The 13,368-nt window shown below is 36.7% G+C and overlaps 1 protein-coding gene across 1 annotated transcript; it reads right to left on the bottom strand.

The window, feature by feature from the left end:
* Positions 1–10,984: 10,984 nt before the first annotated feature.
* Positions 10,985–13,114, bottom strand: LOC114933373 (uncharacterized). Its single transcript, XM_085486518.1, has 2 exons — positions 12,660–13,114; positions 10,985–12,477 (listed from the first exon to the last, which is right to left on the bottom strand). The coding sequence occupies exons 1-2, from the start codon at positions 13,044–13,046 to the stop codon at positions 11,269–11,271; spliced, it is 1,596 nt and encodes a 531-aa protein (XP_085342644.1). The 5' UTR covers positions 13,047–13,114; the 3' UTR covers positions 10,985–11,268.
* Between the last annotated feature and the right edge of the window lie 254 nt (positions 13,115–13,368).

Raw genomic sequence — 13,368 nt, forward strand, 5'->3', positions numbered from 1 at the left:
GCGACATTTGGGTTCTGCCCATGGCGCCAAAATTCCTCGGCCCGGCCTGAGGTGATTTTCTAGAACCGGGAAGAACCCCCAGCCGTTCAACCCGGGGCCGATCCTGGAAGAGAAGGGCCAGCCAAACCGCTATTCCCCAGGAGAAATGCCAAGGAGCAAATCGGAAAATCCTCTTGCAGCTTTAAAAATCCCGGCGAGAAATTACCTGCTAGGAACCCCTAGGCTCCCCCCCCATCGCCCTACGAAAAATGCGCGAGAGATCGGCCGGGCGTTTAAAGGTATTTTAAGGCGCGCGAGGCCCGGTTTTCACTTTTCGATGTGCCAAAAGCCGAGGGGGTCCCTTTCGGATCTCCAACTGAAACACCAGAGGACGACTTTTCCCCGCCGACTACTTACCCACACTGGGACCCGTGTAAATGTTGGGTTGGCCCCGGGGATCGAGAACGTAGATAATTCCCGTGAGTCCGTGTCCTCTTGTATGTATTTTTTGTGTTAGAAAAGGCGGTCTTTTTCTCGAGTATCGTCCCGGGGGTCCCCGACTTTGATTTTCGCGGGCCGAGCTACCCCGAAAAATGCCCCCCATTTTTAATTTTCCCGAGACGAGAATCAAATTTTGGTCCCGATATACAAAGAACGTTATTTATATTCGATCGTAGATTTGGGGGAATTTACAGCCCCGTTCTCCGGATTTTTTAAATTTTTTAATTTTGACTCGGCGGAGAGTCGTGCGAGAGAGTCACAAAATTTTACCTTTTTTTTTACCCCCTTCAATTTGTTACCCTTTTTTTTTTTTTAAATCCCCCCGCCGCCCCTTTTTTTGTCCTTTTGAATTTTTTTTGGGTTTAATTCGACCTCTTAAATTTTTTTGGGGGAGGGGTGCCCCCGGAAATTTAAAAAATTTTTTTAAAAAGTTGGGGCAAAAAAAAAAGAAAAAAAAAAACCCCGTTTAAAAACCAAAATTTTTTCTTTCAAAATTTTCCGTTTTTTTTAAAAAAAAAATTTATGTCCCGCAAATAAATATATAGGGTTAAAAGATTTAAAATTCCCCCGGGTTATAACTTGAATATTTAATATTTTATGCGGGAAAAAAACCAAAACCAAACCCGGGTTTATCAAAAAAATTTACCGGTGTTTATAGCAAAAAGGAAACCGGGAAACCCCCCTAACAAAAAAAAACCTTCCCCCCGGCTTGCAGGAAAGAGACCAAAACCGGAAACCCGGCGAAACAGGGAAAAACCCCGGGCCCCTTTACGGAAAAGGAACCGGAAAAGTATGAAGTACGAAATTTAATCTTTGTTACCGATTTTTAACGTTTTATTTTTGAACTAAGAATATTTAAATTTGGAACGTCCCCTGTCCAAACTTTGGGGTTTTTGGGGGCAGGAAAATACGTTAATTTTTTGGGGCCCAAGTGGGGCCACGCCAAAAGAAATTTTAGGAAGAGAGGAGGAAATACCCGAAAATCTTTTCCCTTTTCCTTTTAAATTTTTTTACAAAAAATTTTTTTTTTGTGTGAGTTAATATTTTGGGGTTTTTTTCCCAGTTAAACAATTTTTTTTTTTCTTTCGCCTTTTTTTTCCGTTTTTGTTCTTTCGTTTATTTTCGTTTGTAGTGGAAATGCGATCTTTATATAATTCTCCAGTAAAAAGATTTATTGGGAAAAACCCTGGAAACAAAACATAAAAGAACCGATAAACCCAATGATTACCATTTATGTCAATTAAAAAATAATGCAAAAAGATATCAGGGGTTTTTGAAATAAATTTTCACGGTGGGAAGAGAGGATTGTAGGAAAGGTCGAGACATATTTTTGTGAGATGAAACAAAAGATAACGGCTGCTACCCCCGGGTGCCTTTTTAACCCATATCTTTTTTTCTGAATAAGTTTTGATCCCCCTGAAAAACCCAAAAGGGGAAAAAGGGATATATAATGAGGGGCCTATGAGCTCTCAAACATAGTCCAGGTTTGACAGAACTGACCCGGTTTTCAAAAAAAATTTATTTTTTGTACTTTTTTACGTAAATGGGAAGTAAAAAAAAAAAAATTAACTCGGTTTTGAAAAAGTGGAAAAAATGTGTCCAATTTTCCCATGGATAAAGAAAACATTGTATCGACCCTTTTGGGCGACGGTCTGAAACATATTTTGATGACAGATGGAATATCAGATCTCTGAGAGAGGCGATCGACGAGGTGATCCGGGTGAGGGAAAACTATAAAATGTACACCCCTTTTACGACAGGGAATAAAAATTTTCCTGGACAAATTTAAAGGGGAAAAGGGGATCGAGCCGGGCATTTCCAACAAGAAAAGAGAAAAAAGAAAAAGAGAAGAACACCCCCATTAATCGATTTACGAAAGTGATGGTGATCGAGTCTCTGCAAATTTCCTAAAAAACTGCGGAAATGTATCCCTCGATGAAAAACGAGGGTGTGCGGTTTTTTTCGTAGTATCACCCCTACGGTCCCCCAAAAACGCATTCCCCCGTTTTTATAAAAAACAAGGATTATTGCAACCATGCGTCATCGGGGCACGGACGTGCGGACAGGGATGTGCCAATCACCATTGCTCGACTTGTTTACAAACTTCCGGGCAACATTTTCCCCAAAAATGCCCGAATGTAAATTAAATAATTTAATATATTATATTATAAATTAAAAATACCCAAAAAATATTAAATTATTAATTTTGTGTGCATGCAGGTACATTTTTGACCCCCCCGCCTCTTCACCATATGGGTAACCCCCTTTTGCCCGGTTTTCCCTTTGCCCCCCGCCCTTTCCCCCGTGAATAAAGTAATCCCCCCGTACCCTCTCCCTGAGAATTTTTTATAATTTTTAATACTTTTTTAACTTCATAAATATAGAAAAATTTTTAAAAAAAAATTCTTTTTATATTTGCTTTTTAAATTTTATAAAATTTTAAAATTTTTAAAAAAAAACGGCCGACAGGAAACACCAAAAAACACCATCAACAAATTTTTTTAAAAATTACCCCCAAAAAATTTAAAAACAAATTATATAAAAAAAAAAATTGACATTTCCCTTTGTTTCCCTCCCCGAAAACCCCCCTAGTTAAAAAAGTAAAAAAAAAAATTAAAAAAAAAAAATATTTTCACAGCATCTTTTTTTCTTTTAAAGCATGGGGGCCTTCCCTCCACGGGGCTTTTTGCAGCCGCCTCCCAAAATATGGTCCGCCGTCTCTCGACGGAGTGTAAAATTCGGTTGGTTTGCTTTTGGGGAAAAATACGGTTAAAATAGCCCTTTGTGAAAGTTTTTAATTTAAGTTTGAGACTTTGCTCACAAAAAATCATTTTTTAAAAATCAAACTTCCAAAAAAATTCTGGATTTAAAAAAAAATTCTAAATTCCTTCACCAAAAAATGGTAGTCCCTTTTTTTGGAAAATAAGAAATTTGGGGGAAAAAATTTTTAAATTTTTTTATTTTTTTTCGGTTCATTTCGTCTGTGGGAACAATTTTTTAAATGCCGAAAAAACCAATTTTTAACGATAACTTTAAAGAGGGAAAAACAGGAAAAAGGGGGGTAAGGGGAAAACGCCAGTACTAATATCAAATATTGGGTATACAGGTCTCCGTGATTTTAACACTCCGAGAAGGAACTTTTAAAATTGTGAAAGCTTATTAAATCCAAATTTACATTTTGAGGAAAGGGATTAAATTTTAAACGGTTTTTTGACAATTCACAAAAAAACGCCCGATAAAAACTCCACTGCGGCCAAAATATTTTCCACCCCCTTCAACTTTTTTATTGGGACCTATATCCACCCGAAAACCGAATGAAAATTGAAAAGGAAATTTTTAAAATAATTTTTTAAAAATTTAATACTTAAAAAAAATTTTTTTCTGTATACAGATCCACTGCCCGTTACCAGTCGCCGCCGTCGCCACTGTAGCCCGCCTCACAGCCCGTTTTTAAATTAAGTGTTTTAATTTTAATTTTATTTTTATTTTATATTTTTTTTCACTGTATATATTTAAATTTTTATACTTATATTTTAATTTTTTTACATTTTTAAATATATAATAATTACACACACACACACACACACAAATGTAATTTACACATCTTTTATAGATTAAAAAATATTATCAAATAAGTGTATTTATTTAGATTAAAATGTCCTCCTTACCTCTTGTTCCCTTTTAAATTATAAGTCAATAAGTAAATAAATAAAAAAATTATTAAAAATTATTATAAATTATTTTAAAAGCTCTCTGAGATAAACATCTCGCGTCTTTTCTCTTGCATCATCTTGTCGCTCCTATTTCCCTCTCTTTGTGCTCTCCTGTGAACGCCCGCGTTACCTATTGCATGCGTCTTGTATTATCTCACGCGCTATCTCTTTCTCTCTCGCGTGCGCCTCTCTTCTCTCGAGCTGCCGTATCTCTCCTTCACGTCTTCTCTCTCGCTGCCGCCGAATCCAGACATGGCCCGTCTTCTCTCCTTCGCGTCTCTCTCCTTCACGTCTTTCTCCTTCGCGTCTCTCTCGCAGCCGCCGCTGCAAACCGTATTCTTTCTCTCTCGCGCTGCCGCCGCTGCGGCCCGCCGGCTCTCTCTCTCAAACCATCTAATCTCTCTCTCGCGTGCGCCTCTCGCTGCGACCCGTATTCTTTCTCTCTCGCGCTGACGCCGCTGCGGCTCGTCTTCTCTCGCGTACGCCACCCGCTGTCTCTTTCTTTTCTAGTGGTTGCTCTCTCTCGCAATCCCTAGCGTAGCGTCTCGCTGATAACTCTAGCAAGAAGCTATGCATGAAAGCTTGAGAAGAGTGCGAATGTAAAAAAGTAGACACTATGATATAGACATATAAGTATTTATTCGTCTTATATTTAATACATAATATATATAGAATTTTTCTTACATATTAATGCAATCGACGAGTTGATGCTTGTTGAACGCGTCGCTAGCGCGTATTACATTTGTCAATTCTCTAGCATCCGTACAGTGGATGCAATATTGGAGAATTGCGTAAATTTGACATCGACCGTTGCAATTAGTCTCATTAATCGATCAAACGTTAGCTCGATGGCATAAATCAAGCTTGAACATATGACGTAACGTCGATTCGAGACCATCATCATGCGCACGTCTGCTGATTCGAGACTTATGAGTTTGGTGTCGTTTTCTTCTGAAATCGCATTGTTAGCGGCCCGACACTTATGAAATTATACGATCCGTTGTTGGGAGAGTCCATTGTTCAGATAATTTTGAATAGCGTGACGTTGCTCGTAGAGTCCTTTCCACGTTTTCGAGAGATAGTATTAGCTGTTTTCCCCGATGATCTCCTATGGCGATCTCCACGTAACTCGGCGGAGTCACTCTGATGCCAATTACAAAGAATTTAAATTCCGTGGCTGTCAATGCGTATCGTCTTCCTAGTATACAACCGCACGAGACTCCAACGAAACGCTGTAAAATTAGGAAAGAGAAATTAGAACTAAATTAGAAAAAAGAATTATTACTCGTACAAAAATATAAAATATAAAAATATAAAAAGATAAAAGTATAAATACAAAATAGAAAAAGTTATACTTACTCGTCGCATTTCTTCTCGCACGTTTCATCACGTCTCGGCATGTAGGAATTCATGCTGCTGCTTCTTTCGGTACAGAACATTTTTCTCGAGGGTATTAAAAAATGAACCACCAGTCAGAACAGTCGACAAAGACTGATCGTATAAAAGTACTAATAATCGAGTAACGCTCATTTTTAAAATATTAGGAGAAGGGGTAAAAATAATTCTTAGAAATACGATCTCGTAAGAGGGAACAAAGATAAATTTTTTTTAAAAGTAGTGGGGATAAATTAAATATTAGAAGAAGGGGTAATCGAATTCCTAGAAATATTATCTGGAGTAGAGGGAAAAAACAAAGAGAAATATTTAAAAGTAGTGGAGATAAATAAAATTAAAGAAGGGGTAAAAAGAATTCTTAGAAATATATATCTGGTGAGAGAAGGAGAGAAATAACAAAGAGAATAGTATGTAAACAATATGTTTATTCAAAAAACGGATGATCGTCGCGATTGGCCGACCACCAATTAAATAATTTAAAATACATTTGTAACGCGCAATTTTTTTACATGTTTATTACACCGTAGAGTATATATAGGATCTAACTTATTTAATGTAGGTACATCTTCATATATGGCATCCAAGGTCTCAATGGTGAAACCTCTTCTCACATGATCCTCATCCACTAAATCAGCTAGCCATTCTCGCTTTTCGAGTCTTTTTACATACACGAGAGGGGACTCTTCTTCATTGTCTTCTTGTTCATTTATGCCAACGATAGCGGCCGTAATCAAGCGCGAACCCATGCTATATGGAACATTTCCATCCTCCCATTGTAAGCCATGATGATGCTGAGTTAACCACGAGGCCTGACGCCTTTCCGACTTTATAAGCACGCTCCATGCATAGGGCATGCGAAGAAATAGTGTGACAGGATATATCCCTCTTCTCAGGATTGCCGCTTCCTTCACAATAAATCGTTTATTTAGAATAAATCCTTGCAGGTCGACAAACGTTGGTGCAAACATGATCTCTTCGATGTGAGTCAGTTGAGAGATATTACGATACTCTTCAGACATCTCACATCTTGATTATGTATCCTTTTCCCTCTCTCTCACACACGCGTATTTGTGTAAACATTTTTAGGTGATTTTGCGCACAACGTTGGTCAACGGGTTGTACTGGATCACGCGATCGTGCATGATGAGACAATATGCTGTGGTATTATTAGGTATATTCCTCCTTACACTCAAACTCTAATCTCACATCCACTGTTGCGCTCTTGACCAATTCGTTTTGTCGAGAACAATCGATAATCACAAACGGACCGTGACGTAGAAATAACAAGACGGTGAGACTCGTGTAACATCTCGTCAATTTTCGAAACCGTATTTTTGTGCGCTACAAATCCTTCTGAATAATTAGTTAAGAAACACAATTGTATTTCTCAATAATATTGCTATTATTCATTATTTGTAATTATTGGGACGATCTTACTAACCGTACTAACATATAGGGTCTCCCTATAGTTCTAACTAAGCGGCTCAGCCAATCGGACAGCGTCACTAGACCACACCGGAGCGCACACTTCCAATCACACGACTAACTGAACCGCATATAGATGCGACACTAACATGTTATATCCCTCAAAGATATAACTATTAAGAAATAACTAGTATTAAGAAATGAGTACTCGTATTACATCCGCAATTACGACAGACACTGACCGCGTTAAAAACGCATACGATGCGAGGTATACGCGGAATCGGAATTACGAGAGATACTGACCGCGTTAAAAACGCATACGATGCGAGATATACGCGGAACAGAAATTGTTCAACGTGCAAGCAAAGCAGAAGGACTTTGAATCTGCTTCGCTTGCACCTAGATTCTTGACCGGAGAGACCTGTTGCCAGGCACCCCTTCCGATCGGGGTAACTCCAAAAAACAATATTATAAAAAGGGAGTAAACACGCGCCAACTCGCTCAGTCGCTCTCAACAGATATTCGCTAGTCGCGCGCGAACTTAACATCTACTCGCAGTTGTGTGCGATACGCGGAGTTATAGATAAATAGTGCCGCTAAACCGATATAAGCTTCAGCGTATTTGTGGTGAAATAAATAAAGGCTAAGTGATTAAATTGAATAAAGGTTTTTTTTAATAAGAAAAGTGCAGTGCATTTTCTTTAAACACCCGAAACAAGTCCTGACGCCCCGGATTCTCATCCCAATTTGGCGCGACCCCTTGTGTCTCACCCGAGGCACACAACAAAACATGTTCAAAATTAAGAAACAATAGAACTTATGGAATCATAACATAATAATATAATATAATTATAATATTTCAAATACTTGAATGATTGATAAGATGCTTCAACCACCTTTAAAAAAAGGGCTTCTAGCCTTGATAAAGTTATTATGAAGATTCCATAAATCTATAGATATGCCTAATGAGAAACGCCATTTTATCGGGCGTTAACTTGTCAATTATATTCACGAAACCTTACCTTCTAGATTATTGAATAATCTCATCAAAAATGACATTTCAAGAATTTAAGATTTTAAGATCTAATCTATAATAAATTACAGTAAGGTTTACGTAAATATAACTATATAAGAGAAAGGGCATATATTGTATCATGTAATCGAAATATATAACCCGAACTCTCGCCACTACACCGTGGAATTGTAATCGTATAATTTAGAAATTCTCAGCGCTCCCGCTTATATATTAGCGACAATTTTCTACCTTATAATTTATTCCTCAATTTTAAGTAATATAAAATGAATTATATGAATTGTATGATTCCACGTTTGTAAGAAATAAGCACATCTATGCGCGAACTCTCTGAAATACGTTCTTTAAAATAATCATGTTGATTGAATTTATATCCGTTAGTTTTAAGGCGACATAATTCTCAGCTCTTTGTCGGCCGAAAACCTTCGCTACTATTCGACGCTTCTTGGAATTTATATCGTGGCCGAATCATCATGTACCTTCCCTCCATACCGCATCGCCTCGATACCCTACGCGCCGAAGCTCATATGTATGTCATAAATTTTGCCTCTATCAGGAACTCTTACTCTCCTAAACATTCCATTGGCTCTCCTCCTTTTTTCCACACATATCACTTGCACCGATGATTTCGAGATACAGTTTATAAAGAAACCCCCACCAAAGGGTACAAAGTACAAAGACTTTTTCCGATTTCGATATAAGCTCTGCGGTCCTAGCATCTGTGCGGCATAATTACACGGCATATTACGGCACACTAGATACTGCATCTCATTGTGTCACTATAAATTTCTGTGCGAAATCTTGTCACGCGTTCGCCGTCAACGACGTTGACTTTCTTTATTAATTTCTGATCGCGCATAGTTTGTAAAGTAAAGAGAGCTACAATAAAGAACCTTAAAGCATCAGACCTGTGTACCTTTGATTTCGCTACGCGCATCCCGACCGAGGTCTTCTAAGGGGGTGACGGCAGGTGAACGTGCTGTAGAGCGACGGTATATAAAAGTTCATCCAACGTAAAGTAAATACCTTTCACACTAACAAAGATCTCTCTAATATATTACTTGCGTGAGAATCTGAATCCTGTTCAGAAGTCGCGCTAGATCAATAATTATCATTCTACTATTATTCTCCTGTGCTCTCCCTCCCTATTCTTTATAATCATCGAACAGTGCAAAATTTGTCTTCTGCCTTTGATGATTTTCAGCCTTCTTCCTCTATTCTTTTATAATCATCGAGCAGTACAGTTCTGCCCTTGATGATTTTGCACCTTCTTTCTCCATTGTCGAGCACCTTTTTTTGTCTTGTCAATGCTTTAATAATCATTGAGCACTGCGTTCTGCTCTTGATTATTTCGCGCCTGCTCTATTTATTCTTTTATAATTATCGAGCAGTATAGTGCTGCCCTTAATAATTTTGCGCCTTCTTCCTCTATTCTTTTATAATCATCGAGCAGTACAATTCTGCCCTTGATGATTTTGCGCCTTTTTTCTCTATTATCGAGCACCCTTTTTTCGTCTCGTCAATGCTTTAATAATCATTGAGCACTGCGTTCTGCTCTTGATTATTTCGCGCCTGCTCTATTTATTCTTTTATAATTATCGAGCAGTATAGTGCTGCCCTTAATAATTTTGCGCCTTCTTCCTCTATTCTTTTATAATCATCGAGCAGTACAATTCTGCCCTTGATGATTTTGCGCCTTCTTTCTCTATTGTCGAGCACCCTTTTTTCGTCTCGTCAATGCTTTAATAATCATTGAGCACTACGTTCTGCTCTTGATTATTTCGCGCCTGCTCTATTTATTCTTTTTTATAATTATCGAGCAGAGTATAGTTCTGCTCTTGATAATTTTGCGCCTTCTTCCTCTATTCTTTTATAATCATCGAGCAGTACAATTCTGCCCTTGATGATTTTGCCTCATTTCCCACCATCGAACCTTTCTTCACCTCCCGAGAACTACCCATTTATCTCCCCTCACTACATAAAACCAAATAAATACTTTGATCTAGACGCATTCTAACTTCATTGTAGATGAGCAACCAGAAAGCTAAAAATGAACGGCGAAGTAAACGAAACCATCGAGCCAACGTAAAGACCCGTGCAAAGCACGTAGCCGCGTGTCTACGTTGGTTAACACGCGAACAGATTGCTAATAAACCTCGCATCAAAACAATCGAGACGGTTTTGTTCCCTCAACTCACAAGCAGCTTTAACATCCGCATCTAACAGAATTAAAACTGAGCCTACGAAAGGCCACACTCCAGACCTACCGGCAGCCGCTTCAGACCTATTAACTTACCTCGAATTAAACAGGAAATCTAAACCTAAAGAAGATACCTCACAAGGAGAGCTATCACCATCAATTTAAATACGAGACTAAAGGACCAATTACCAGAGAGCGATATGCAAATAGACCAATACACAGCCTATTTGCAAAATTAAATTAAGTAACATCTGTATACTCATATAAAATACCCAATAAAATAAAATACAACTACCTATTCGTTAATTCAAATGAAACCTAAATTCTCGGATAAGACTGTACAAAACCTCAGTAAAATAGGTCTTTATTCTATTATCGATATTATTATTGGACTACTAATTGACTTACAAGGGAAGTTCGGCAAGTGTAAAATTCAAAAAAATCTGAAACTTTGTATAAGTTTAGATTAGATGAACCTAATCACGAAACAATTTTTTTTAGCTGCTGATATTCGGTTTTAGGGGTGCAGCATCCCCTTAAATAAAATCGGTGTTTACGTTTTCAAGCGAATATCGCCGAAATAATGAGAAATATAAAAAAATGTTTCCAGCAAAAGTTTTATGGTTTCGAAAGCTCTTTATAATGGCATGATCATATTTTGCAAAAATGTTTAATTTTTCAAAATACCCCCACCACGTATCTTTTTTTTTCATATTTAAATTTTTCTTGCAACTAAAATTAAAGTTTATTTCACGCCAAATTCAACCATATATAATAAAGTTGCGATCCGTAAACGTGTTTTTGAGAAATAAACTGAAAACATCCTTACAGGGTATGCTATCAATTTTATCGGCCCGCTAATTTTGGCTACGACTTCTCTTTCTCCCCTTCTCTCTGTAATTTTTCGCAATACAAGATAACGATGAAACAGATGTTCGTAATAAATCTAATCACGTAACTGATTTTTGTATATTACACATTTTATAAATAATATAGTAGTTTTTACAAAAATAAGATATTATTTATTCTATATAATTGTTACAATAATGGTATTGTTCAAAGAAGTGTTCAAAACAGAAGTATTTTTTGCACCATGCACAACGTATAAAAGCCATTTTATCACAAATGCTACATTTCGGTATATGTTTTTCTTCTTTAAAAGAACAGTAATTGATTGGATTTTCAAACTTTTCAGGCCGTGTTGATAAATAGCCACTTTTATACCAACTATATTTAAATAAATTTCGAAATCTTGGAGAAGAAAGTTGATTGTGTGCCAAAGACTGTAATTTTATAATGTTATTGCGTAAATGTAAATTTATATCGTAATTATTTAAAATAACATTATCAGAGAAGCTTCGAATAAAATTTTTCCAGATTCTAAAGCCAAAAACATCTAAAGGTTGTATAAAAGCAGTTGTTTTTTTTGGTATTGTTAAAATATTTACTTGTTTGTCTTTTGGTACAAGTTCTATTAACTGTTCCGGGCAATGGCCTGTCCATGAATCTAGCAACAGCAAACTTTTCTCTTTAGTATTCGGAAGATATACCTCTAAAAACCAATTTTTAAAGTGTTGGGTTGTGAGCTTTCCGGATTTTGAAGCCGCAATGTAAACATTAGCAGGTCGAAAAAGAGTTTCTTCTACTCGTGGTTCAAACGACCCAGTAGTTTCTTTTAAGACTATATATAGAGGCGGAAGAAGATACCCGTCCGCAGATATAATTGGCATAATAGTATAACTATGACTTATAGAAGATAAAGATTGAACAGTAGCTTCGACTGTCTTTACTCCCATATTAGTTAATGTTCTTCCAGAATGTATTTCTAGATTAAAACCGCTTTCATCTGCATTATAAGTTGATCCTTCACCAGTTATAGCAATATGTGGTTTTACATTTGTCACAAATTCTTCTGCATTTTGATGTATCAGTGCATCAGCTTGTAAATTAGATTGCGTTTTAAATTTCGTTATTTTACGTGATGTAATGCGATGAGCTTTTTTAAAATTCCATATCCACCAATGTCCTGCTTTAAATGTAGCAAAATTCACTTGCTCCTTTGCTTTTAGCGCCCACCTTCGCAAATCGATGTCATGAATAATAGATCCTCTATCAATAGTTTCTTGAAATTTTATTAATACATATTCGGCAATGAATATTAATTTGTCTCTGTTTGTCCCTCCACGCATTATATACTCCTGCCATCTGTACAATTGCGAAACATGTTTTACCTAAAAGAGAAAAAAGATCCAATATTTAAAAGATTATATCAAACACAAGAAAATTAATCGAATGCAGATGAACATGCGACATGAAACGTTGTTCATGACTTCTGTTTATTATCCACTATGATATTTATACACGTTTATCTATATTTAGTTAGTATTGTACTTATTTTTTAATGAGAATTTACCTTTCTAAAACGATTCTGTACAACAGAAACGGATAAACGTCTTTTTTTTCCACTGTTCCAAAATTCAACCGCTTTTCTTTTATAATTTAAATCTACACTTCCACCTTCGTCATCTACAATACAAACTTCATCTTCATAGTTATCTTCTTCAGCATGAGGATCATACGAATCTACAAACTGTACAGCTTGAGGTTCCGATGGATCATCAAAATCAAGTCCCCAATCATATTCAATCGTAATATCGTCTTTTAGAGAATCCCTTATTAAATTTGAAATTGCATCGTGGAGTTCTACTTCACGATGATTAACAGGAGTGACAGCGAGATTTGCAATGTGAAACGTTGTAATTAACAAATTTATAACGTTCGCCGTATTTATGGCCAACATTTTGACATAAATGCTTGAATAAATGTTATATGAAATTTTCCCACAGAAAGTATCACACGTACAATATATTAAATAACATGAATGACATGCAGAAGCGGATGGCTTTTATACTAATTGTATAAGGAAAACGAACATTAAAGATAGCCTTCCCATAACCTTCCCTTTTATTGCATCACATCAATCTCGATAATCCTTCAACCTTTCAACTATTCAAAGTTGATAACGTTCTCATAAATATAATGACGTACATAACAGGAAATATTACATATACGTTAGTGCATCTGTGTTTATTTCATTCTAGACGATAATCTTTAATTTTTTT

Source organism: Nylanderia fulva, unplaced genomic scaffold, assembly GCF_048542155.1.
Source record: "Nylanderia fulva isolate GAGA-0341 unplaced genomic scaffold, ASM4854215v1 Scaffold441, whole genome shotgun sequence".
Classification (NCBI taxonomy): Eukaryota; Metazoa; Arthropoda; class Insecta; order Hymenoptera; family Formicidae; genus Nylanderia; species Nylanderia fulva.